Source organism: Microtus pennsylvanicus, chromosome 11 (genome assembly GCF_037038515.1).
Source record: "Microtus pennsylvanicus isolate mMicPen1 chromosome 11, mMicPen1.hap1, whole genome shotgun sequence".
Taxonomy (NCBI): Eukaryota; Metazoa; Chordata; class Mammalia; order Rodentia; family Cricetidae; genus Microtus; species Microtus pennsylvanicus.
Genome location: NC_134589.1, coordinates 19,856,351 through 19,878,654, shown reverse-complemented (window position 1 = coordinate 19,878,654; position 22,304 = coordinate 19,856,351). Strand labels below are relative to the sequence as shown.

The 22,304-nt window shown below is 54.1% G+C and overlaps 1 protein-coding gene across 7 annotated transcripts in view; it reads left to right on the top strand.

Annotated features, from left to right (window-relative positions):
• Arhgap27 (Rho GTPase activating protein 27) overlaps positions 1–16,637 on the top strand; it is a 28,758-nt gene extending 12,121 nt beyond the window's left edge. For 4 of the 7 annotated variants that reach the window (XM_075990608.1, XM_075990607.1, XM_075990612.1 and 1 more), the window contains 15 exons: positions 8,298–8,717; positions 9,045–9,227; positions 9,416–9,496; positions 9,567–9,650; positions 9,908–9,975; positions 10,218–10,308; positions 10,715–10,819; positions 12,975–13,073; positions 13,795–13,900; positions 14,030–14,152; positions 14,225–14,323; positions 14,492–14,569; positions 14,671–14,805; positions 14,899–15,004; positions 15,115–16,637. In XM_075990608.1, coding sequence (XP_075846723.1) covers positions 8,298–8,717; positions 9,045–9,227; positions 9,416–9,496; positions 9,567–9,650; positions 9,908–9,975; positions 10,218–10,308; positions 10,715–10,819; positions 12,975–13,073; positions 13,795–13,900; positions 14,030–14,152; positions 14,225–14,323; positions 14,492–14,569; positions 14,671–14,805; positions 14,899–15,004; positions 15,115–15,292 — 1,956 coding nt within the window. In that variant the 3' untranslated portion in view covers positions 15,293–16,637. Of the gene's footprint in view, positions 1–3,471; positions 3,818–8,297; positions 8,718–9,044; positions 9,228–9,415; positions 9,497–9,566; positions 9,651–9,907; positions 9,976–10,217; positions 10,309–10,714; positions 10,820–12,974; positions 13,074–13,794; positions 13,901–14,029; positions 14,153–14,224; positions 14,324–14,491; positions 14,570–14,670; positions 14,806–14,898; positions 15,005–15,114 lie in introns of those variants that run through there. The other 3 variants (XM_075990611.1, XR_012912279.1, XM_075990610.1) reach the window with 3 other exon arrangements.
• The last annotated feature ends 5,667 nt before the right edge of the window (positions 16,638–22,304 follow it).

Here is a 22,304-nt window from a genome sequence, read left to right as displayed (position 1 = left end):
TACCCTGCCAGCACCAGGAGCTGTGACTAATGCCTGGTGCTGTCACTTAGGGTGCCAGTGTGACTCAGGGAATAAGAATGCTTCAGCTAAAAGAAAGAAAGAAAGGAAGGAAGGAAGGAAGGAAGAAAGAAAGAAAGAAAGAAAGAAAGAAAGAAAGAAAGAAAGAAAGGGAAAAAAGATAGAAAGAAAGGAAGGAAGGAAGGAAGGAAGGAAGGAAGGAAGGAAGGAAGGAAGGGAGGAAGAAAGGAAAAGAAATTGATCTCAGCTCCATAGAATTCTCATCAGAATACTACCATTGATGGTTGTTAATCAAAGTGCCCATGTGCACAGCTGTGGATGATGTGTGCGCTCAAACTTTGTAAACTTTTCCTTTTCTTTGTTTTGCATCAAATTCTGCCTCAGCCTCTTTGGTGCCAAGATTACAAGACACAAGGATGTGAACCACCATGGAGGGGGAGGTGTGTGAGACTTTCTCTTTCCCTGTCTCTCTCTCTCTCTCCCTGTGTCTCTACCTCTCTCTGTATGTCTCTTTGTCTGAGAGAGAGAGAGAGAGAGAGAGAGAGAGAGAGAGAGAGAGAGAGAGAGAGAGAGAGAGAGAGAGGAGGCCTCCATAGCTGGTGAGACTCTAGAGATCCAGGTCAAGGAAGCCGACTGGAACAGGAGACCCCTGTGCCCTACATTAAAGCCAGGGAAACGTCTGAGGAGTGGGTGGGTAAAAGGCCACCCCTGTTGGCACTTCCCTACCTTGGCAGTTAGGTTGGAAGTCACAATCTTACCGGCCAGCCCAGAGGTCCTTGATGGGCTCTGCAGGCAGTCCGCCAGCAGTACTTCTAGTGTGTACCCGGAGAAGCCCACCCAGGAGGAGCAGGCTAGGAGGCAGTTCCCTGAGGTCACACAGAGGCTGGGGCAGAGTCCAGTGCTGAGGGCGCCCAAACCGAAACCCAGAACCGGGAAAGCAGAAGCACGCCCTGTTTTCTCACCAGCGCCAGCCCTGCCCTGCGGGTGTGGGAACTCAGCGGCCAGCTGGGTTTTCACAGAAACCAGCCCTGGGGGCAGGGAAGAGGACAGCCCGGCGCTATAGAGATCCCCGCCCCCACATCTCTGGATGTCTGTTTATTCTGTGTTAAGCGAGATAATTCAGCCCTAACTCCACTGTGTTTAGGGTTCGGTTGAGGTAGGGCACCTGGCCTGGGCTGCAGTGAAAGGCTTTGTCTGGGATGCTGCAGTGACCATTGCCCCCCCCACCACAGTAGTGAGCTTCTCCCATTGCCCCCGTACAGTAGTGAGCATCCCCCATTTTCCCCGTACAGTAGTGAGCATCCCCCATTGTCCCCGTACAGTAGTGAGCATCCCCCATTGACCCGTACAGTAGTGAGCATCCCCCATTGACCCGTACAGTAGTGAGCATCCCCCATTGTCCCCGTACAGTAGTGAGCATCCCCCATTGCCCCCGTACAGTAGTGAGCATCCCCCATTGTCCCCGTACAGTAGTGAGCATCCCCCATTGACCCGTACAGTAGTGAGCATCCCCCATTGCCCCCGTACAGTAGTGAGCATCCCCCATTGACCCGTACAGTAGTGAGCATCCCCCATTGCCCCCGTACAGTAGTGAGCATCCCCCATTGCCCCCGTACAGTAGTGAGCATCCCCCATTGCCCCCGTACAGTAGTGAGCATCCCCCATTGCCCCCGTACAGTAGTGAGCATCCCCCATTGCCCCCGTACAGTAGTGAGCATCCCCCATTGACCCGTACAGTAGTGAGCATCCCCCATTGCCCCCGTACAGTAGTGAGCATCCCCCATTGCCCCCGTACAGTAGTGAGCATCCCCCATTGTCCCCGTACAGTAGTGAGCATCCCCCATTGACCCGTACAGTAGTGAGCATCCCCCATTGCCCCCGTACAGTAGTGAGCATCCCCCATTGCCCCCGTACGGTAGTGAGCATGTAGCTCTCAGCCTGGCCTGGCTGGATACAGAGAGAAACACAAGTCTCTGGCCCCTAGGAAGTTGTAGCAGGGCAACATTGAGGCAAAAAGCGCAGTTCCTTCCTGTTGTCCTGCCACCCAGACTGAGTGGCAAAGAGTGGGCAGGCTCAGTGAGTGGGTGGAGGCCAGTCCCTGCCCGTCCCTGGCTGAGTCTTTGATTTAGGCCCTCTCTCTCTTTCTCCCTCCCTCCCCTTTCTCCTGTGTTTCTCTTTAGAGACAATTCTCACTATATAGCCAAGAGGCTACGGTGGATGAATTCCAGGCTACCTTTGAGTTTACAGCCCTGCCTCAGTCTCCTGAGTGCTGGATTACAGGCTTGTGCCTTTATAGGTCTTATGTTTTGGGACATTTATTTTACCTCTCAACTGAGAGGACAAGATTTTCCTCTTGTACAGTCTCCTACACACACACACACACACACACACACACACACACCTCCTCCCTTCGAGAGTTTTGACAGTGAGGCCAGCCTGGGAGAGGCGGATGGAATGCCAGGCAGCTAGTCTGTGCCTGTGGCTCTGGCCCCACCTGCTGTGTAACTCTCAGTGTGGTGTGCTTGTGGGCACCAGTTGTGGCCATCACTTCCGCTTGCTGGGAGAAGGGAAGCCACTTTAGCCTGAGAGCTGGTCTGAGCATCCGGAGCAGTACCAGCTTCCCAGGACGGTGGCCCTGTGTCCTGGGGACTTCTGACAGAGCCGTGATGTGGCTGCCAAAAGGGCGGAAGACCACAGACTCAGCCTTCTGTGTTCTCAGCAAGTGTTTCAATTCTGTCGTGTCTCCGTGCGATTTCTGAAGTGGGAGACCAGGCAGGGGGTCAGAGCCCAAACTGGAAACAAGCCAGGGACCCATGGACACAGGGCTCATGGAGGAAGAGCCCCATGGGGAAGGGCAGGACAGACAAGATGGTCACCAGGGACTTGGTGGAGCAGCCCCAGATGCTCACCTGGAGTATGCTGGGTGTGTGCTTGGGTTGGAGTGTCACCTGCATAAGGCGGTGGACAGAGGAGAAATCAGAAGTGGGGTGGGCAGCTGGGTGGTGTTCTTTCTCTAAGTCCTCAGGGGAGGATGGACAGATTCACACACAGATGCAGAGACACCTCTGAAGATCAGTGCGTGCGGCCACCTGGGAGGAAGAGGGCAGGTGTGGCTTGGTGACCATGTCTGGAGGAGACAGGGCCAGGTGGTCAAGTGGGAAGACAGTGGTATCGTCACTGCCCCTTCCGTTCTCATGGCTGGCAGAGTCTAGACACCAGCTTCCCCATACCATTTGCGTCCAAACCCCTTCCTCATCTGAACGTCTTGCCACAACCTTCCCCTTCACATCCTCACAGCCACAGGACTACGCGGTACCCTAGGCTAACCCAGGCTGAAGCCCTCTCCTCAGTCCTTCCTTCACCTGTGCCTGACCAGGCCTGAGCCCATCTTCCATCCCACCTGTGACTTAGGTATGAGCATCTTGGTACAGGCTGCTCTGAGCTACATCTGGAGCTGGGATTTGAACGTCCTCTGTCACCAGAGCACCGAGCACAGGGGGACAGCCAGTGGAGTCCCGGAAACATGAAAACACCCCAATCTGCGCCACCCCCCACCCATCAGGCAACCTTGTCTCAGGCACTTCCGCAGCCCTGACAGGAAACCAGCCACAGACTCAGCCTCGCGCCATCTCAAGGCAACTTCTTGTTTCCCAGCTGCCCAGTGCCAGCCCAGAGTTGTGATCCTGGGCTCCACCCCCTAAAAACTTCCCAGGCTGTATCCCAGCAACTCAGAGGGGCCGGGATGGTGGACATGATTGCCAAACTGGCCAAGAGGCAGAGCCGGGCCCTGCGGGCACAGGTAAGGATAGAAGGAAGGAGTCGGGGAAAGGCTCAGCCTCTGACGGGGTAGCTGAGGGCTTCTGGGTTCTGAGCTGTAGCAGGTCTGCACCTCACTGTTGGGAGCTGGTTGTAGCTCAGAGTGGTGTATGTCAGGTGATCTCAGCACTTTCCCTCTCAGAGGCCTTCCCTGTCCAAGGGAGCACAGAGATCTGAGATGCCCAGCTTGGGACAAGAGAGACGGGGCTTCCGCCACTGTGGATGAGGACATGGGGCGGGGGGAGGGGGCGTCTGGGGTGGGGGTTGAAGGTAAGGAGTGCATAACCATAAAGAAGTGAAGGGGGATCTCTGTGGTGAGTGTTAAAGGTCTCTCTTGGCTCAGCCCTCTGACCAGAGGTGGGGAGGCCTCTTCCTCTTCCCCGCCCAGCCCCTGTGTCTACACTGTACAACTTGATACTATTTTTAGACTGTGGCAGCATGTGGATCTCCAGAGTGGGGGCCAGCTTGGCAGGCCCCACTATCTCCCCCCCAAAAAAGGCACAGTGAAGGGCCTACACAGACCCAGGAGCAATGAGAGCCCAGCTGAACCCCACCAGCGGAGGAAAGTCCCTTTAGCTCTTCGCTGAGGGAGGGGGACCCATGGAGAGGTCCAGAGTTTGAGGGAGAAGTGACTACTACAGTTCATGGCTGCAGCTTCTAAAAGGAGTGGTTCTGCCTGCTTCCCTCTATGGGGTCCCTGTCTTCCACCCCAATCATTTAGTGTCTCTGGACAGCGCGTCTTCCTAATGCTTCCTGTCCCCACCATATGTCTCTGCATCATCTCTTCTTGTGACAGCCCTGTCACTGCAGGGACCTAACTCTCTCTCTCCTCAGCATCCCCCATACCTGCCAGTGTGTCCTCTAGTTGAGATCCCTTAACTCCAATGGTCTGGCAAGTATAATCCCTCCTCCAAAGAGCCCAGCAGCCCCTCAGCCTCTCCACACCAGCCATGGACCCTTCCGGCCACCGCCACCGCCACCCATCCTGGAACAGCAAGGCCACAGTCCCAGTGTATCTAGGTGTGGGGCAGGAGGCATATCTGGTCTCTCTGCTCCCTCTCATCCTGTGTCTGTCCTACCCCAGTGACTCTTCTGGGCTCTGTGGCTCAAACTTTCGTCCCCAGCAAATCCTTTCTCACACTCTGTGCTGTTTGTTTCCAACGTTCGCCACAGGACTGGCTTGCACATTAAAGCAGTGTTTGAATAGATCCGTTATATAATTCAGGGCATTGTCTCACCTGAGGGGGCAGTGGCATCTGCCACATCATCCTATGTCGTGCTCACAAGAGATGCAGGCCTTGGGGAAAGCGAGAGGGCTCCGTGGGTAAAGCACTCGCTGTGTAAGCCTGAGACAGGGTTTGGATCCTTGGCACCCGTGTAAATGCCAGGTGGGCATGGTGGTCTGCCTATCATCCCAGCGCTGGGGAGGCAGAGACAGGGGATCGCTAAATCAGTGAGCTCTGGCTTCAAGTGAGAGACCCCACCTCAATATATAAGGTGGAGAGCCATCAAGGGAGACAGCTGCTGTCTACCTCAGACCATACACATGCACACGAATGTGCACCCACGTTCATACACACACATACGGCACTACACAAAGAAGGGGAGAGAAGGAAGGAAGGAAGGAAGGAAGGAAGGAAGGAAGGAAGGAAGAAAGGAAGGAAGGAAGGAAGGAAGAGGGTCAGGTTGGTGTACAACTCCCCAACCTCCAAGGCAGAATGCCACTGGACCCTAACAAAGCGATGAGTGTCTTAATCCTCTCCACTGAGAGATGGTGGCCTGAGGCTCCCCAAGGAGCAAAGTCTGCGTGGGGAGGATGGGCGAGAAGGACAGTCAGGCCAAGGGGACAGCTTAAGGAGGAAGACAGTGAGGAAGTGGATAGGGACTTCTTCTGGTGAGGTGGGCTAGCCTGGGGTAGCTGGAATACAGGAATACACATGAGGTTTGGGGTCAGGGAGAAAGAAGAAGTATACAGAAGGCCCTGTCTCCACCACATGAGCCCGGAGGGATAAAGGAGAAGAATCAGTGGCTCAGCCCAGCACCTGCATCCTGCGGGCTAGCCACCTTGTCAGAACCTGTAACCTCCCGTGTCTCACCATGCCTTTAATTTTTTTATCCTATTTTATTTATTTATTGCGTGCCCACATAATCATGTGTGTCACGGCACATGTAGAAGTCAGAGGACAGCTTGGCAGACTCAGTTCTCTCGCTCCACTGAGCGGGTCCTAGGGTTCAAACTCAGGTGGTCAGGCTTGGCGGCAAGCACCTTTAATTCCTGTGCCCTCTCGCTGGCCCCTACCTCTGCAGTCTTTCTCAGCAGTGACCGTCACTGAGAAGTTTCACTCACCGCACCCTACACCTGCCATGTGTGCACGGGAGGCCAATTCTGCCCAGCAGGGACCTGTGTCCACTTGTTCTCTGCTGCATTCCCAGCGTCTGGCTCAGTTCCTGCGACACGGCAGAGCACAGGGATCTTAGGAGTAAGATGCGTGACATGGGGGGGGGGGTAATATTTACTTAGTTTTCTGTGTGTGAGTACAAAACCTCATGTTTGTGCATGCATCACGTGTGTGCCTGGTGCCCAAAGAGGTCAGAAGAGGGCATCGGATCCCCTGGAATTGGAGTTCAGGAGCTGTGAGCCACCATGTGGTGGCTGGGAACTGATCTCAGGTCCTCTGCAAGAGCAGCAAATGTTCTTAACCCACGGAGCCATCACTCCAGTCCCAAATGAGTGCTTTTTGTCTTCCTTCCTAAAACCCAGGGAGAAGCCGTGTTGAGTAGGCCATGCTTCCCCTTACACGCGTGTCCTGGCCAACAGAGGAGGAACATTTGTAATGAGTTTATCTTAGTACATTTACCGTGTCTGTGTGAGTGTGTCCCAGTGCACATATGGAAGACAGAAAGCTGGCTCACTGAGCCATCTTGTTGGTCCATTTTGTATTTTGTGTTTTCAAAAAAAAAAACTACTGTTACAAAAATTGGAATCTCAAAAAAAAAGAAATGGAATCCCCAAACCTTTTAAAGGAAAAAGAACTAGCGTGGAGCCCCACAGACCAGCACTTATTTGCCTTCTGCACTTAAGGCTTGGGGTTCAGTTACCCAGCACCACCACCCCCAAAAAAACCTAAGCCTTATAATTACACTGGCCAGATAGGCCATTGTCAGCATTTTGTTCTATTCGGGTCTTTTTGAGACAGGATCTCACGTACCCCAACCTGCCTTCAGACGCCACATGTAGATAAGGATAGCCTTGAACTTGTGAAGTTCTGCCTCTGTCCTCTGAGTGCTAGAATTACAAGCATGTGCTACCACGCCTGGTTGTATGCAGTGCTGGGCATCAGACCCAGGGTTCCCTGCATGCTTTGTGAGCTCCGCCTCCCCCCAGTCCACCATAATAGCTTTTTGAGGTGTACTGTTTGCTGGGAGCACTGTGTATTCTTAGAAAACTGTTAGCCAGGTGCATTCCTGCTGCCTTGGGTTTGATAGTGAGGCTGTCAGTCTCTCTAGAGGGTTGGCATTGTTGGTGGGATCTGGGGAGATCTGGGGACAGATCTGAAACCTGACACTCTCAAGAGCTGAGACCTGAAGAACTTGGGGTGAGCTGAGTGGAATTGAACATAGACAGGCTGCAAAGGGGCTGAGTGCAAGGGGCCACAGAAGTTCCAGCAGAGGGGTGGGGCCCTGCAACTAGAGCTTAAAGTTCAAGGCCAGGGGCAAGCAAGGAGTGGCAGGAAACACAGCCCAAGCCCCAGCAGGTGATGGGTGGCCTCTGCAGGCCTCAGACTTTGCCCTTCTGCGCAGGAGGAGGCAAAGAGTGTGACTCACCCCAGCCTCTCCTCTGTGCCTAGCCAGATGAAACCCCAGATGGCTCACTCCTTTGGGGGGGAGGGGCCTCTCCCTTCTTTGACCCTTTATTCTCCAGCCCACCTGGGTCCCTCTCTCTCCTCTCCCCTGTCCCCCATCCCCTTCTCTCTCTCTCTCTCTCTCTCTCTCTCTCTCTCTCTCTCTCTCTCTCTCTCTCTCTCTCTCTCTCTCTCTCTCTCTCTCTCTCCCCCTCTCTCTCCTGAGTACAGATTCCATCGCTGGAGCCATCAAGGGTGGTGGGAGCCTTTAGTGGGGCCACCGACTGAAAAGGACTCCAAATGAGACCCACAAACAACAGGTCCCAGGCCCTTGATTTGTTGTTGGCAGTGCCTCCCCTCGGCGGAGCTGAGTTAGTGTTCTGTGATTGACAAGCTGATCTTCCCATCTGCAGCTGGCGCTGCTTCAAGGCGCTCCTTCAGAAAGCGCTTCCTTTCTTTTACCACAATTTCTGGCATGGGCAAAGCACACGTTTTCCACCCAGGGCAATTGAGTCAGAGAAGTACCAGGGCTTGCTGAAGGTTGCCCAGTTTGCAAACGTCCAAGGCCACCCTGTGCGACTCTGGAGTTACCCCAAAAGTCATCTCCTTCTGCTCCTGCAGGTGGATGACCCCCCGGAGCCAGTGTATGCGAATGTAGAGAGGCAACCTCGGGCCACTTCGCCGCGCTCCGCTGCAGTTCCTCCTCGGCTCAGCCCAGTGTGGGAGACGCACACCGACTCGGGCACTGGGCGCCCCTACTACTATAACCCCGACACGGGTGTGACCACCTGGGAGTCACCCTTTGAGGCCTCTGAAGGCGCCACCAGTCCGGCCACCTCCCGAGCTTCTGTGGGCAGCGGGGAGAGCCTGGAGACAGAGTGGGGCCAGTACTGGGATGAGGAGAGTCGCAGGGTGTTTTTCTACAACCCTTTGACGGGTGAGACTGCTTGGGAGGACGAGACTGAGGACCTGGAGGAGGAGCCCCAGGAACCGCTGGAGATGCAACCCAGCCTGAGCCCGCGAAGCCCGGGACTTCAGAGGGTGAGGGACAGGCCTCTGAGCCCACCTCCTGCTCCTTAGAGATCAGAGAATAGGGGTGGGGTAATGGGGGGGGGGGCATTTCCGAGCATCCTTGACCCCACTTCATGCTAATCAGAAATCACGGAATGGGGGCGGGGCCACCCTCTGAGCGTTTCTGTCCCCACCTCTTGCTTCTCAGGGACCAGAGAGTAGAGACAGGGCCATCTCTGAGGGTCTCTGACTTCTCTTGATTCTTGGCCCGGAGGATTAGAGTAATAGATGGATCTGATACAAAGTTGGGGAGGCAGGAGACAGAGAACCTCTGACTCCATCTTCTGCTCCCTGCAGCCCCCGACTCCTGAAACAGACTACCCCGAATTGCTGAGTAATTACCCCGAAGAGGACTATTCTCCTGTGGGCTCCTTCAGTGATCCTGGCCCCACTTCTCCCGTGGCTGTACCCCGTGGTTGGTCCTGTCACATTACCGAAGACAAGCAGACGCTGTACACCAACCAGTTCACTCAAGAGCGGGTAGGGCATCGCTAGCAGCCGAACCTAGACAACCTTGCTGGCACAGCACTCCCCAGACTTCCTCCACTAGGACCTCCCCTCGAGACTAAAGGACAAACCCACACCACTCAGTCCTAAGTCTGGTACTCCAGCCCCTAGTACCATCCTGGACTCTGGGCTGAGGGTCCTGACCATTCCTGTGTCCACAGTGGGTGAGGTTGGAGGACCAGCATGGGAAGCCATATTTCTACAACCTAGAGGACTCCTCTGTGCAGTGGGAGCTGCCCCAGGTAAACAGCTGGGGAAGGGAGAGCTGGGGAAGGTGGAGGGGATGATGGGTGACAGTGTCTCTCTCCCCAGGTCCCCATCCCCGCCCCTCGGAGTGTTCGCAAATCAAGCCAGGATAGTGACACTCCAGCCCAGGCTAGCCCTCCAGAGGAGAAGGTGGGGTCAGGGGTTGGTGGAATATACCCCTCCCTTCCCTGTAAGACCCAGCATAGAGGGGGCATGGACACTCTGGGGGAATCTCCCTGTGGCTACTTCTGTAGGGACATCACCCTCCTTCCCAGCAGGTGGGAAGATAGCAGGGTGCGGTGAGCCTCAGGCCTAGCCTGTAAGGAAACTTCCAGCTGAGGAGATGCTAGCGTTGTTCCTTCCTGCTTTCCTGTCATAACCATTTCCCCTTCCCCTCATTCTCTTAGATCAAGACCCTGGACAAGGCCGGAGTGCTCCATCGTACCAAAACAGTGGACAAGGGGAAGAGACTTCGGTGAGGGCCTGTCCAGACCCCAAGCATGGCAGAGTGGGCCGCGATGATCCAGTTCCCCAAGTGCTAAGTCCCCTTATGCCACGCTCTTACTAATCCTCGTGGTGACCATGCAAAGTCCTGTGAGGAAACTGAGGCACCTAAGTTTCCTTGCCTGCCAGCTATTATGTGGTGGGAATCCAATTCTGTGGGGGTGAGTCCTCCAGATCTCAACCCCGCCCACCCCCACCTCGCTCTGTCCTTAGGAAGAAACACTGGAGCGCCTCCTGGACAGTGCTGGAAGGCGGCGTCCTGACCTTCTTCAAGGACTCAAAAACCTCAGCTGCGGGTGGCCTGGTGAGACCTGTCACTGAGCAAGGGAGACCTTCTGTTCTTGTTTTCTGAGCTGGCTTAGGAAAAGCTGGTTTAGAAGATGGGTTCCCAAGTACCAAGGTAGCTGGATAGTGGCAAAGAGGGACAATGCGGGCAGGTTCGCCACCGTACAAAGCACTCCAGCTCCTGGGGCCTGCAGAACAGTCCTTGGTGATAGACAGCTCCAGTCTGGAGAGCTGGGAGGCTGGGGCCTGGCATACCTGCTCACAACATGGGGTTGGGCTCCTTCCTCTTTTCCTTTCTGCTGGCTAGCAGGTCCTAGGACAAAGATGCTCTAGGAGCCTGGTGTATTGGTCCACGTATTTTAGCAAGCCCATCTGGGTGGATGCCCCTTGTAATTTTGCCTCCTCCATTCCTTCCTTCTCCACAGAGGCATCCTTCCAAGCTCTCCACCCCGGAGTACACGGTCGAACTGAAGGGGGCCTCTCTCGATTGGGCCCCCAAAGACAAATCCAGCAAGAAGAATGTGTTAGAGGTGAGTGGTGGGATTGGGGGAAGGGGCCCCTAAATCCCACTGCAGACAGGGCTCAGGAATGGGGTCCTGCAGAAAGTGGGGCTGGAGTGCTCAAGACTCAAAGTCAAGGCTGCCCCCATCTTGGGTTCGGTGTTCATTGTGTTGTCCGAAAGTCCCCACTCTGGGTATAGAGTTCATAGCCCTTGCCACTGAGGGTAAGAAGCAGGTCTCTGGGAGATGAAACTGCCATCCCCGGAGGGACCCTCTCTCAGCCACCAGTCTGAGACTAAGAACTGAGTCTAGCCGCTCACTGTGATGGGCTGAGCCAGCGACCTGCTTTCACTGGCCAGAGCCCAGACTCCAGTTTTTATTGGGTCCCCAATGAATAGACTAGTGACAAGTTGGTCTGGTTTCCCAGCAGGTAGAACAAGAGTACTCTGGCAAAGGCCCCGTAGTACTATGCCCTTCACTGTTGGGGTGCGGTGGGGCGGGGGTGACCGTCCCTAAGAGCAGTGAGGCAGAACTCCAGAAAAGCACAGGCAGTGAGGGGCAGAGGAGATGGCTTAGTGAGTGAAGTACTTGTCACACAGACTCAGGAGCCTGGTTGGTGGAGCAGGCTTGTAATCCCATGGCACGGAAAACAGACATGGATTCTCTGGGGCCTGCTGGCACCCAATCTAACCTAAATGTTGGATTCCAAGTCAGCAGGAGACCCTGTCATAAAACAACAACAAAGTAGACAGCACCTGAGGAATAACACCCAGGTTTGAACTGTGGCTTCCGCCTACACATGCGTGCACACAATACACACATGCATGCACACACATACACACATGCACAAAAAAAAAACCCTTTGACAGTGAACTGGTAAAAACCACCACCACCAAAAAAAAAAAAAAAAAAAATAGCCAGTATCTGTCAAAACAAGTTAGTCCAGGATGGGGAGGAGCTAGGAGCAAACCGTGAATAGGTGATGCTCTGGTGGTCTCTGAGGGAAACTTAGATCTATTTCTCCAGGCAGCAAGTGAGAAAAGGGACAGCGATTGGTCCCATAGATTTTTCCTGTTAGGGGGAGGGTCCTCTCTAGGTTCCTGGGAATCCAAACTGTCCTAACTCTTGGTTCTTTTTAAAAAGAAAAAAGATTTATTTATTATGTACACAGTGTTCTGTCTGTCTATATGCTTGCTGGCCAGAACCTGGGCTCCAGAGGGATATGTGCCCTTCCAAAGAGCTCCATGGAAGCTAGCTGGCACCTTGGGTCTGCTTCTGATAGCTTATTATGAAGAAAGTCAGACGCACAGTGCAGACATTCTGCAGAGAGCTTGTATGCTTCATTTTTGATGATTTTCCAAGCTTTATTCGGGTCTATATTTATTTAAATGTGTGAATGTTTTGCCTCCATGTATGTGTGTATATATGTATGCATGTGCACCACATGTGTGCCTGGTACTCCACAGAAAAGGGCATTGGATTCCCTGGAACTGGTGTTGGAAATGGATGGTTGTGAGCCTCCTTATGGGCGCTGGGAACTGAACCCAGGTTCTCTTGCAAGAGCAAGAAGTGTTCTTAACAGCTGACTGAGCCATATCTCCGGCCTCTGAGTTATAATTTTAAAAGGAGAACAACCAAAAAACAGTTTTCTCTGACTCTAGAAGTCATCCCCCACCATCTGAGCCAGGTTCTGCCTCACTCTGGACCAAAGGGCTAGATTGATACATACTTCCAAAGCTAGGCATTGCAGCTGGGCCGACTCTATGTTTAGAGTCAGCCAATCACGATCTATTTCTACTCCCTGTAGTTTTTTTTTTCTTTTTCATTGCCATTTCAGCAGCCAGACTCCCGCAGGAATTTTCTATCACTTTGCCAATGCCCCGGGGGAGGCCTGCTGTGTTCTGTGTCAGGCAGCAAGGAGCCCGGCAGAGCTCTGATCTGTCACTACTGGCTATGTGCTCCCAAAGAAAGTGACCCCACTTAGTCTGCCTGTCACAAACGTTGTCGCCCACAGCATTAAACAAAGAGGAGGACTTGGATCTGGCTTGATGCCTTTGCTCTATTAGGCTCTGAGTCTCTTGGGGAGGGACAGGTTGCCTCCCTCTCAACACACACACACACTCCAAGCCTACTCCCAAGACAGACCCAGGGAGCAGGGGTAACTGACTGGCTTGTGTCCCTTCAGCTGCGAAGCCGAGATGGCTCAGAATACCTGATCCAACATGACTCGGAGGCCATCATCAGCACCTGGCACAAGGCCATAGCCAAAGGCATCGAGGAGCTGGTAGGTAGAGCCTGGGACCTCCAGGGCTGACTGACAGGGACGTGGGCTTTTTATGCAGGACCCCAAGCTATGCACCCAGAACCTATGTGAGAACCAGACTCAGGCAGGGGTGACAGCTCGAACTGGAAGATGAAGGGTCAACAGATTGAATTCAAGGCCTCGTGTCTGCTAGACAAGTGCTCTGCCCAACGTTGAGCCATAGCCCTGGAAGTGTCAATCATGCATTGTGACTATATAGCTTACTGACAGAGGACTTGTCCAGTATGCAAATGGTCCTGAGTCTGGTCCCCAGCTGTGACAAACAAAATCAACAGCTATTTAGATGGAAATGACCTCATAGTATTTGATTCTTGATTTCATATGAGTTAGCGCTGGGTGCAGATTTTGATTGTCCTAATAGAAGCAGGAATCCAGACGCAGGAGGTATTGGTGCGATCAGCAACGCAGCAAGTTTATGAGTGAGAGCCAGTCTAGTGGGATGTAGAGAGTTGACTGAAAACTGTGCGGAGGTCAGGAACTGGGAGGCTGCTGAAGACAGCCTGGATAAGAAAGAAAGAGAGAGGGCAGAATGACCTCGCAGCTCCTGGAGGACTCTGCAGCCAAGGAAGGTGGATGTTGATTCTGGAACTTTAACCTTCCTGGGATGTCTCCGGGCTAGAGCTGCTCGGGGGAGGCCCCAACTGGCCCGGGGCCTTGGTTCTCTGAGGCTGTCTGATTCTAGTCCGCAGACCTGCTCCAGGGGGTGGAAGGTGAGCCCAGCAGTGCTGATTTCGGGTCCAGCGAGCGCCTCGGAAGCTGGCGGGAGGAGGATGTGCAGCAGAATGCAGGTGTGAAATGGGGTCAGGTGGGGAGATAACCAGAGTCCCCTGGGGGGGGGGGGTGGAGCGATGCCCTGACTGAGGATCTAGGGCCAATGCTATCTCTGCCACCTACCGTCTGAGTTCGGTCTGTGACAGCCTCACCTTCCCCGAGCCCTGGAGGCCTGGAGAGCGACTTGAGCAGGGTCCGGCACAAGCTCCGTAAATTCCTACAGAGAAGACCCACTCTGCAGTCTTTGCGGGAAAAGGGCTACATCAAAGGTACCTGCGACTCGCCGGGATCCGGGCTCAGGTGGCACGGGGCTGGGCGGCGCTGACCAATCTCTCCCCCAGACCAGGTGTTTGGATGTGCGCTGGCTCAACTGTGTGAGCGCGAGAGGAGTCCCGTGCCACGCTTCGTGCAGCAATGCATCCGCACTGTCGAGGCTCGGGGTATGTACGCATGCACAGACAAGGCAGAGCTCCATGGCCGGCTTCTAGGAGCAAAGGGTGGAGACCCCTGGGGGATTACAGGGTCAAGGAGAAGCAGATGGGCAGATCCTGAGTAGAAACTGCTAGGGTCCCTAGCCCTTCCAGGCTCAGCCATTCCCCTTCCCTCAGGGCTGGACATGGACGGGCTGTACCGCATCAGTGGGAACCTGGCCACCATCCAGAAACTGCGCTATAAGGTGGATCACGGTGAGGTTCTTCCCCAGTCCCTACTCTGGGGGCTGAAAACACAAGTGGATGCTGACTGCTTCTCCCCACCCCCCTCCACCCCCGGTCTCTCCCCACCGCAGATGAGCGCCTGGACCTGGATGACGGACGCTGGGAGGACGTCCACGTCATTACGGGCGCATTGAAGCTCTTCTTCCGGGAGCTGCCAGAACCCCTTTTCCCCTTCTCGCACTTCCACCAGTTCATAGCAGCCATCAGTGAGTGGCTTAGGGAGAGGACGGGTGGGGAGGTTGGCCCGCCTTTGTCACAGCCAAAGGAAACTGTCACCTCTGTTTCCTTCCCTCACCCAGAGCTGCAGGACCCAGCCCAGCGCAGCCGCTGTGTACGTGACCTGGTGCGCACGCTGCCCGCTCCCAACCACGACACGCTCCGACTGCTCATCCAGCACCTGTGCCGGTGAGCACGCCAAACTTCCCAGGGCCAAAAGGGAGGGCTGGCCGTGGCTGTGGCCCCTATTGAAAGACTCCCCAGCCTCTGAGCTCTTGGCCCCACTGTTTCCACTGCAGGGTGATCGAGCATGGCGAGCAGAACCGTATGTCTGTGCAAAATGTGGCCATAGTGTTCGGGCCCACGCTGCTGCGGCCTGAGATGGAGGAGGCCAGCATGCCCATGACCATGGTGTTCCAGAACCAGGTGGTGGAGCTCATCCTACAGCAGTGCGCAGACATCTTCCCGCCGCACTGATTGTGGACCCTGGGTGGCTGGAGGCCATGAGGCTGGACCTCCTCTGAGGCTCTCCGCTTCCCACCCCGCTGCACTGTGACTTCTACACCCCTCGATTCAGAGGGTACGGTGACCCCCTTCATGACCCCAGTTCATGAAATGTGATTTCTCCCTGCTGTGTCCCTATTTGGGGTTCCTTAGCGCCCTTTCTTGATTACAGCGCCGCCTATTGTGTAAACGCGAGAATGTTCCGGGGAGTCGGGGCAGATGAGTGCTTCCTGGGGCCGCGGTTGGGAGGAGGGATTGGATGAAGGCATTCTGGCTTCCACAGGCCTGCATCTGGCCAGGCCTTGATGGAGACTCTGTAGGCCCCGCGCTATGCAGGAGGTCCTGCGCTAGTCATGAAGCAGCTACTGACACTGTCCCTGCTGCCAGGGGAGGACTGACCCTGGCCGCCAGCCCAGGCCACTGACTGCTTTCTTCAGCCTCATGCTCCTGTGCCACCCTGGTGCAGGCCACCTGCGGGCTTTTCCTCCGCGTTGCTCTCTCCCTGGGCCACCCCTGTTCTCTCCATGTTCCTCATGCCCACCACATGCTTACCCTGCGCCCACTAAGCATGATTCCAGGGAACTGGAGCTTGCAGCAGAAGTCAAACGACTTCAGGTTCCAAAGGTGACCTGAATCCCTGCAAAGGCTCTCACCACAGCCAACCCAGCCCCTAGAGGAGGAAGTGGTTCCCCGCCCCTCTGCAGCACCGAGATGGGCAGAGCAGAGCAAACAGCCTGCATGGGCTGGGGGGGGGGGGGGTCCCTTCAGGCAACAGGGAACCTACCACAGCTGTTCTGGGGGAAGAAAAACAGCACAAATAGAAGTCCCCAGCCCCTGCCTGCACCCTGACTGAGTGCCTACCAGGTACTCACTTGCCATGCAGGGCTGGGAGTGGCCCACTGGAGAAAGGTCACAGCCTCGGGCACAGGGAGTTGAGCATGTGTCAGCTTCCCCCCTCCCTATGCACAAACCACCTCAGTTTACGGATCTGAGCCCCTAGCTCCACCCACCCTCACTAACTCAACAAACAATAATAGCTAATATTTATTGAGCGTTCATACCATGCCAGCCTTTTACTCCGATTTCCCCCTTGGTTTCTTGCAGTCAATATTTATTGTGGGCCCTTGTGTGCTGGGCACTGTGCTCTGGGGCTTTCTGGAGCTTAGGGCCCAGTGAGTAAGGCTGAGACAAGCCCAGCTGATGCTAGCAGGGCCAAGAAGAGAACAAATGGAGGCCTCTCACCATACACCTACATATTTAAAGTCTTAAGGCAACCTAACAACTGTTAAATAAAATACGTTTATTCTCCTACTTTGGCAAACGTACTTCAATAACGGCCTGCACCGATCTTCAGTCTGTCTACATCCCACCCCACTGTACAGCTAAGGCTGGCCTTGAACTCCTGATCATCCTGCCTCCGCCTCCCAAGTACTGACATTGCATCACCAGGACCAGCAGCCACCTTTTCCTAATTATTTGCCAAATGAAGGATCTCTGGGTTATGTCCTCTGGTTGTGACAGACACTACTGCACACGTGTGTCTGTGGCCACGCTGGCTTAGTTAGCCTGTGTTGCCATAACACCGCAGACCAAGCGGCTCAGTCAGTAGAAATGCACTTCTCACGAAGCTGGAGGCTGCATGTTCACGGTGAGGCTGCAGCAGGGTAGGGTGGTGAGGACATTGTTAGCTTGCAGGCAGTGCTTTCTTGCTGTGTTCTCAAACGGCCGTGAGGCTAAAGGTCTGGTGCTTCCACACAAGGACTCCCATCCCCACATCAATCACTTATACTGTGGTGCTCCCCAAGGCCCCATTTCCAATCACGTCACACTGGGGCTCACGCTTCACTGTGACTCAGGGAGAGTGTGAGCTTCCGGTCCATAACTGGAGCTTCTCCCGTCCTCTTGGGTATTGCAGCTGTTGCTGGGTCCCTCCGTGATCCCCGCATCTTACTTGTTGGGGATCCCTGCCATCTTCATCAGCAGCTGTGCTTTCTCCCATCATTGGCTCTCAGGAACTCTCCTCACAGCCCAGTCTGCCTCTCTCTCCCTCTCACAGATGGCTGGCCTCTGCCCCCAGCAATCATGGAAACACAGCAACCACAGTGAGCCCCAGAACAACCCCTCCTCTCCTTAGCTCATCTCTGGGAATGGCGAGTTGCCTTTCTTTCCTAAACATGCCCACGGTTCTCCATGCTTCTCCCATATTGAGCTGCTGTGCCGAATTGAAGTCACCAGGGGTGCCGACCGACCCCTGTGAAGGGATGAAGGCCGCAAGACCGGGCCCCATGTGTAGACTCGGCCAAGCTCCCAGAAGCTCTGGGTGAGCTTACGCATTGTCCCTCCTGTGGCAAGAAGCCAGGTCTGCCGGCTGTTTAGTAACCACCCACATTGCCTGGTGGACAGCGCAGATCTGGGCATCTCCTCTCAGCTCTAGGCATATCCCAGAAGGTCAGATAAGAGCCATTGATTACCACTCCTAACAAGCCCGACCTACACCCTCTGGGGAAGCTGATGCTTCAGTCAAGGAGGAGAGGAGGTTGTGGTACCCACAGTATTCACTACCCCCCCACACACACCATGGGAAGATGCTCCAGTCACGGTCACCCTAGGAAATCCTCCATCATACACCTCTTTGTAACCACAGCCATCCTCTCCCTCTCAGAAACAGAAATTTCAGTTATTACATTGATTTGTTCTCATACTGTGTATGTGTGTTGACGGTGCATGCATGCTACAGCATGCGTGTGTGGAGGTCAAAGGACAGCTTGCAAAAGGTGGTCCTTTCCTTCACCATTGGGGTACGGGGGTTGTCAGGCTTGACGGCAAGAGGTGTCCATGTTCACTGTCCTCCACCCCTGCACGGCACAGACCATCCTGTGGATTCAGGAACACACCCATGGTGATAGACACCTTGCGTCCCCAGGTTCAGTGACTTCTTGTGACATGCAGGCCTTCCTGGAAACATCTCTACCTCTGTCCCCTCATGTTCCTCCCTCCTCTAGCCAAACATGGGAAGAAGGAATGCTCAGAGCAGACCCTGCTCCCTGTCCCCACTCCCAGAATGACACCCGCATCATCAGTGATGTCTGCCCTGGGACAGACCTCAGACTAAGCCTAGGTTCGTGGCTTTCCCCAAAGCGAGTCCCCCTCTAGGGTTTCTCTCCCAGGAAATGGCTCTGCCATCCCATAGGTGGACATGCGGACAAATTAAAACTTGTGGAAGAGGGCTGACTCCCTCCAGCCCATCTCTGCATCCTTGGCACATCCCTGACCAACTCTTCTCCCCCACCAGCCTGGTCTCAGGAGCAAACACCTGCCTGCACTACCACTTAGCTCCTTCTGCTTCCCATGCACTGAGCCCCCCAAATTCAGCCTTGGTTTAATAACGCAGTCCTGATTATCTTATTGTCCCAACTTAAAACCTCAGATTTGAGTCCGGTGAGGTGCCTCATCGGGTAAAGGCGTCTACTGCCAAACCTGACCACTTAAAGAGGAAACTGAGTCCCAAAAGTTCCCCTTCAACCTCCACATGCATGGATACACAGTGAGATGTGTGTGGCTTGCCCAGCCCTGAACCTAGTACGGGGACATTTGTGAAGTCACGTTAGTCTTTCTCCCCCAGTTCCCAGGCTAGCTTAGGTTCTGGAGAATGACAGGCACAGCCTTAGCCATCATGTTGGGCCCCAAAGTCTTCTGATCCCAGGGCTCTAGAGCAGCCTTTTCCCAAGACCTCAGCCCAGCAGTGCCTCGGGAAAGGGACTCTTTATGGTTAGGGACAAGAGCATTTGTGGTAGCAGAGTGGCCCTGTCAGACATAAGCAGAAGGGGACTCTTTGGATGGCAAGAGGGCTGGAAGGGAGCCTGCTTTCCTGGGCCTTCCAAGCTGGGGTGTCTGCTGCAGGCCTGGAGGGGTGAGGGAGCCTGTAGATTTATTATTATTATTGTTGTTGTTGTTGTTACTAAGAAGTGGTGAAGGTGGAGGACCAGAAACAGCTTCATCCCTGCACTACTCAAATGCACCACCAGGTGGAGATGGCCAGGTCTCCTTCCAGTGTCCTGTGGTAGGTACAGTGTTGAGACAGTCACATGACTGGCCTGCAGCTTGCTATATAGCCAAAGGTAACCTTGAACTTCTGATCCTCCAGCTTCTACACCTCAAGTGCTGGGATCGCAGGACACCAAGATCCTTTCTCCCCCACTCTCCCTCCAAGATGTATTTATTTTTATGTGTCTGTGTAGCTGTGTGTGTGTGTGTGTGTGTGTGTGTGTGTGTGTGTGTGTGTGTAAGACGTGTGCAGGTGTGTGATGAGGAGGCCCAAAGAGAGCATTGAATCTCCTGGTGCTGAAGTTTCAGGCCATCGTTAGCATCCAACCTCACCATGCTATCTTCCACCCACATCAACCCTGGGAGGCCATGACTCCTTCCAGCCGGCTGTACTACGGGGCTCGCCTACTCCACTGGCCTTTGCACACTCTTTATTGTGAATCTTTATGTAGAGTTCTATGGGGCTCACCTACTCCACTGGCCTTTGCACGCTCTTTATTGTGAATCTTTATGTAGAGTTCGATATTGTGTCACCAGCACAGATTCTCACAGCCACCACCACAATCAAAACAGAAGTGTTCCACCACTTCAAAAACCCCATTTCTGCCAGACCTGATGGCACACAGCTAAAACCCCAGCGCTCGGGAGCTAGAAGCCCGTGGCTCTCCATAGGCTGGAGGCAAGCTTGGTCTACATAGTGAGTTCTAGGCCAGTCAAAGCTCCAGAGTGAGACCCTGTACAAAAAAAAAAAAAAAAATTCACTCTTGGACTGGAGACAGTTTGCTTTGGTGAGTCAGGAAAGGAATTCCCTTTTCCTTTATTTTTATCATTTTATGTACATGAGTGTTTATGCCTGTGTGTATGTATGTGCACCAGAAAAGTGGGCATCTGGGACTGGAGTTACAGTTGTAAACTGAATGGGGCTTGAACCAGGATCCTATGCAAGAACAATAGTGCTCTTAAGGGCTGAGCCAACTCTTGGGCCCCCTTTCCTTTGCCCCTTTATCCTCACATCTCCCTGATTCTTTCCCACTCGGCTTCTTCTCTAACCTGGTTCTTCTCCGTTTCTTGTGCCTGCCTTTGAACCTGTCGTGTAGAGCGACTCACACAGCACATAACCTTTGGGGACTGGCTCTCTGCACTAGGCACGAGTCACTCAAAAGAGCCAGCCTAGAGGTTTATGGAGCCCAGGTCTGCCTTTGTTAGGTTTGTGAAGAGTTGTTCCCAGCTGGGAGTAAAGGATAAAGGGAACTGAACCACTTCAGAAGCCTCCGGGGTCCAGATGAATACTACAAACCAGTTCCCAACCCTGGCAGGCCACGTGTTCCACCCCCACCCCTACTCCACATCCCACCCTCATTTAGCACCCCCACCCCCATCCCGCAGCCCGGAACCAGCCTAGCTTTTCACCTTTTTCCACCCCAACCCCTACTCCACACCCCACCCTCATCTCGCACCCCCTACCCCCATCCAGCAGCCCCCAACCAGCCTAGCTTTTCACCAGGCACTTCCCTGTCCCGTGAGTGGTTGGGATGCTTGGAGCAGAGCTGCCAGCAGGGGGCACGAGAGGCCTTTCACCCGAGGGGTAATTACACAGACACGCCCAAAATTAAAAGGGGAATTTTGGTACTTGTGTGAGCCAAGAGAACCCAAGTGTCTTGTCCACTGTGTCTTAGCCCCAAGGAGAGACAAAGCTTGGAAATGGAGATGGGGGGTGTCCCTCAGAAGAAGATGGGAGTTGCTCAGGCTGCCTAAGCACCTCCTCCTATCCACTCAAATCATACCTCCATGTCTCCAGAGTGCCCGGTGGCTTATGCCCTCCTCTTTTTGTCCTGGTACTGGATTTCTGTTTCTCACACCACCCGGGGCACCTTCTTCTCCAGAGGCCCCTTCACTCCGAGCTTTCTCTAACACGCTCTCTAAGTATGCATCCAGCCCGGGCAGAGGATCTTAATGAGCTTTGCCACCAGATGACGCTGTAGATCTTCAAGATAGCCCCGCCCTCAACATCGCCCGGGATCTGGAATGCAGAACCTCTGGTCCCTGTCCAGCTGGTGGCACACTGCCGAGTGACGGTATCTAATATCAACCTCTGGCTTCCACAGGCATGCGCGCGCGCACACACACTCACACACGATCGCCCCGCTATGCATACATCCAGGGGCACCCACAGACACATGCATATACACATATCATGCACAAATGTGAGTCCCTGTCCTCTGTGATTGCACAGTGGGTACTGTGTGCATGTCAGTCATAGGTCATAGTAATAGGACCTTGCTCACGCACTTTGATGAACTCTAATTCACACACCTGTCTCCCTGAGAGACTTCCCTTTCCTCTCTGGTTGCCCAGAGCCTGGCACAACAAGGGGTTAAAGTTTGATTGAAAGGTCAGTTATCAAATCTTAGAAACTCCTTTTCAGTCACCTGTTTCCACCACAATTCATCACTCCAAGGGCTGGCTGGCTTTTAGGGTCTCTTCTCCGCCCCTGAGTGTTGACCATTGGGCCCCTCACTCTTGGCAAGCTCAGCCACCCACAGGTTGTAACTGCAGCCTTCCGTTGCCAGGTCTCAACCAAGCCTGCAGTCCAGACCCCCGCATCCATGCACCACTGAGGCCTGGGTGTGCTCCACCAGCTGCAAAAGGAAGCTTTCCCTCCTGGTGGAGCGAGGGAGAGAAAGAAGCTCGGGAAATTCTTCAGAAAGGTAGAAGGATGCACAAGAACTTTGCAAGGAACATAGGGAACTCGAAATGTCCCTTGTATGATTCATCTGACCCAGACTGAAATGGGCCTTTTCTTGATGCATCCGCCAGAGGCACCCATACTCCTGAAAAGTAATCCCAATAAGTCATTCTCTACAAACAAGACTCAGACTTGGGTGGTACAATCTCTTTGGGCCATTGTTGGTGCCCCATGCAAGGTAAGTACACCGGTGCT